The following is a 2,500-nucleotide window of genomic DNA, read 5'->3' as shown; positions in this document are numbered from 1 at the left end:
CATGACGTCCAGGCCATGTGGTGAGTCTTGGAAATAATCTGACTTATTACTGACTTTCAGTTGAAACTTATAGTATGAAACACAGGCAACCCCCACTTAACGAAGGAGTTACGTTCCTAAAAAAACCTTCGTTAAGTGAACCGATTATAACAAGTTTAACCTCTGACTTGAACTTGCATTGCGAGTAAACAAAGCGAGTGTATCATAGTACAGTGAATGGTTTAATGAAAGTAAAAATGATGAAGTTAAACATTTAGGCAGTTTAATTTAAGTCATTATAATGTACACTAATGTATATATGTATGTAATTTTATAATGTTGATGATCTTAAATTTATGAAAGGAGGTAGAGTGAAACGGGAAAGACACTAACCGGCAACCTGTGGAATGTAAACAAAGGGCGCATTATTGTATCACATACAAAACTTATGTACCACATTTCCACAAGGCTTTCCTTTTTATCCATTGTAGAGTCACAAGTTCAGGTGTTTTTTTTTTTTTAGCTTGCAAGGAAGATACGGTCTCACCTGCCTTCTTAATAGAGTCTGCTGACTTGAAAAATAGTAGAAACAGTAGATGGAGTCAAGATGGTTGCGAGCAATGCTATTAGTTTTCTCACCTGTTGTGTCTGTGAATAATATCCAGCTTCACTTCCAGAGTAAGAGACTTTCTGGTTTTCTTAGCAACGCTAGGGGTCGTTGCAGGGCGTTTTGGTGGTAAGTTGAGCAAGGGAAGACGAGCTGCTGCTGACGCCGTTATTGTTTTGAACAGGGAGAGTGAGTGGTGCGCGTGTTGTCCTCAAGAGGCGTTGGGATATTCAAAAGCCTGTCGGCTTGCATGATACGGGGCTTTCAAACTTGGAAAAAATAATCTGGATAAAACTTCGTTAAAGCGAGTTTAGTGTTTGTTAAATGAGCAGATGGTAGTAAAATGAAATCTTCGTTGTAGTGAAATTTCGTCGTGTGAACCTCCGTTAAAGCGGGGGTTGCCTGTATATTAAGATGACTATGATACATTTATTATTATAATTATTAATAACCTATGTGGCACTAAAGTCCTGTTGGGAATACTGATGAAGTAGAAGGTAATGATTTCAAGGGAACCAGCTTTTTGTTTTTAGTCTCCAAAACATACTACATGTATTAGAAAATGTATTTGTATGAAGGCATACACAAATACATGCTGTTCAAGATACTGTTATAGTATCTTGAACAGTAAACTCTTGGGTGTAGCTGACAATCTTTATTTGTTTGTGTAGGTACTTTGGCTCCCTGGAAGGGTCTACCTTTGTGGAACACACTTCAGCTGTTAATGTCAAGAGGACATGGGTAAACTATGGCCTTCAGCGAGACTGGTTCAGCCGAGAGGAAGGAGAGGGGGAGGAATTCCTGTACCATGCAACACAGGTCAAGAACATCTGGCTCACTATGGGGGATATCTTTGCCAACTAATGTGCTCAAATATTTATAGACCATCCATGTTGTTAGATATAAGAAAAAAATCCTCTCATGAAATGATAAACTGGTGGGCATCCTCATACATATTTTGAGTGTCACAGAAAAAGAGAGCAAAAAGAAAAAGTTTTCATTAAGGTATTACGGGCATAGCAACTGACAACAGCAATTGATGTGATTCAGTTACACACTGCCAAAGTGATAATCATCAAGGCAAGTATTTAGTGCCATAGTGACATTTATTGTCACATTATATTGCTAAGGAGATTATGGGAAATAGTTTTTAAATCCTAGTTTTTGTGTGGGATCAATGCATGTACAGCATTCATATAGTGCCAGCTGAACTAAAAAATTAAAGGTGGCTACAATTTGTCTCCCAGTTATTGATGAATAGTATTAAACTAAAGTCATTACTTTAGTTGATATGCATACATAATTTGATTCAGGTTAATAATTAATAAGCATACATGTTCTGGTAGATTTTTGCAAAATTAGTCTAATTCATAACAAAAAATTTTAAAAATGTGTTCTTTATATATATAAGTAATGATTAGGAAAAATATTTAAAATACACATTTCAAGTAAAGAACTAAGTTTCTAAATTTGTGAATTTAAAATCAATTAACATAAAACAGTATCCTTTTACTGCCATGTCCCACTGTTGGTTACTAAAATGCATAATTTAATATGATGTACTGGTTCATTCATACCCATTAAACATCAGAAACCTTCAAGTGGCATAATGATACACACCATCTGAACTATGTCAACTCAGTTTCCAATTAAGCAACATCTGTAATGCACACTTGTTCACACTGTTCAAAATACTTTTTTAGATAACTGTTTGCAGCAGAGTGGAGTGACAGTGACATTTATCAAAAGTACAAGTGAACCTTCAATGGAGTTTTAATGCATCACACCATAGTAAGCTTTTTACTACTGCTGTCTGTAATTGTTTTTGTACAATGTAAGAGCTATAATGCTTAAATTTGTTGCAGTATGTTGAATAAACTACTTATATTTGAAAAAAAAAATATTCTAATGTGA

The 2,500-nt window shown here is 35.3% G+C and overlaps 1 protein-coding gene across 1 annotated transcript in view; it reads left to right on the top strand.

Moving 5' to 3' along the window:
* The window catches only part of LOC123511224 (aldehyde dehydrogenase family 16 member A1-like), a 50,875-nt gene extending 48,388 nt beyond the window's left edge, over window positions 1–2,487 (top strand). The window contains exons 14-15 of the mRNA XM_045266921.1: window positions 1–20; window positions 1,258–2,487. The exon at window positions 1–20 is cut by the window's left edge and continues 87 nt beyond it. Coding sequence (XP_045122856.1) covers window positions 1–20; window positions 1,258–1,450 — 213 coding nt within the window. The 3' untranslated portion in view covers window positions 1,451–2,487. The remainder of the gene's footprint in view (window positions 21–1,257) is intronic.
* Window positions 2,488–2,500: the final 13 nt, after the last annotated feature.

This window comes from Portunus trituberculatus, chromosome 31 (assembly GCF_017591435.1).
Source record: "Portunus trituberculatus isolate SZX2019 chromosome 31, ASM1759143v1, whole genome shotgun sequence".
NCBI classification, from domain to species: domain Eukaryota; kingdom Metazoa; phylum Arthropoda; class Malacostraca; order Decapoda; family Portunidae; genus Portunus; species Portunus trituberculatus.
Note: the sequence above shows the minus strand (reverse complement) of the source record. Positions and strands in the feature narration are given on the sequence as shown.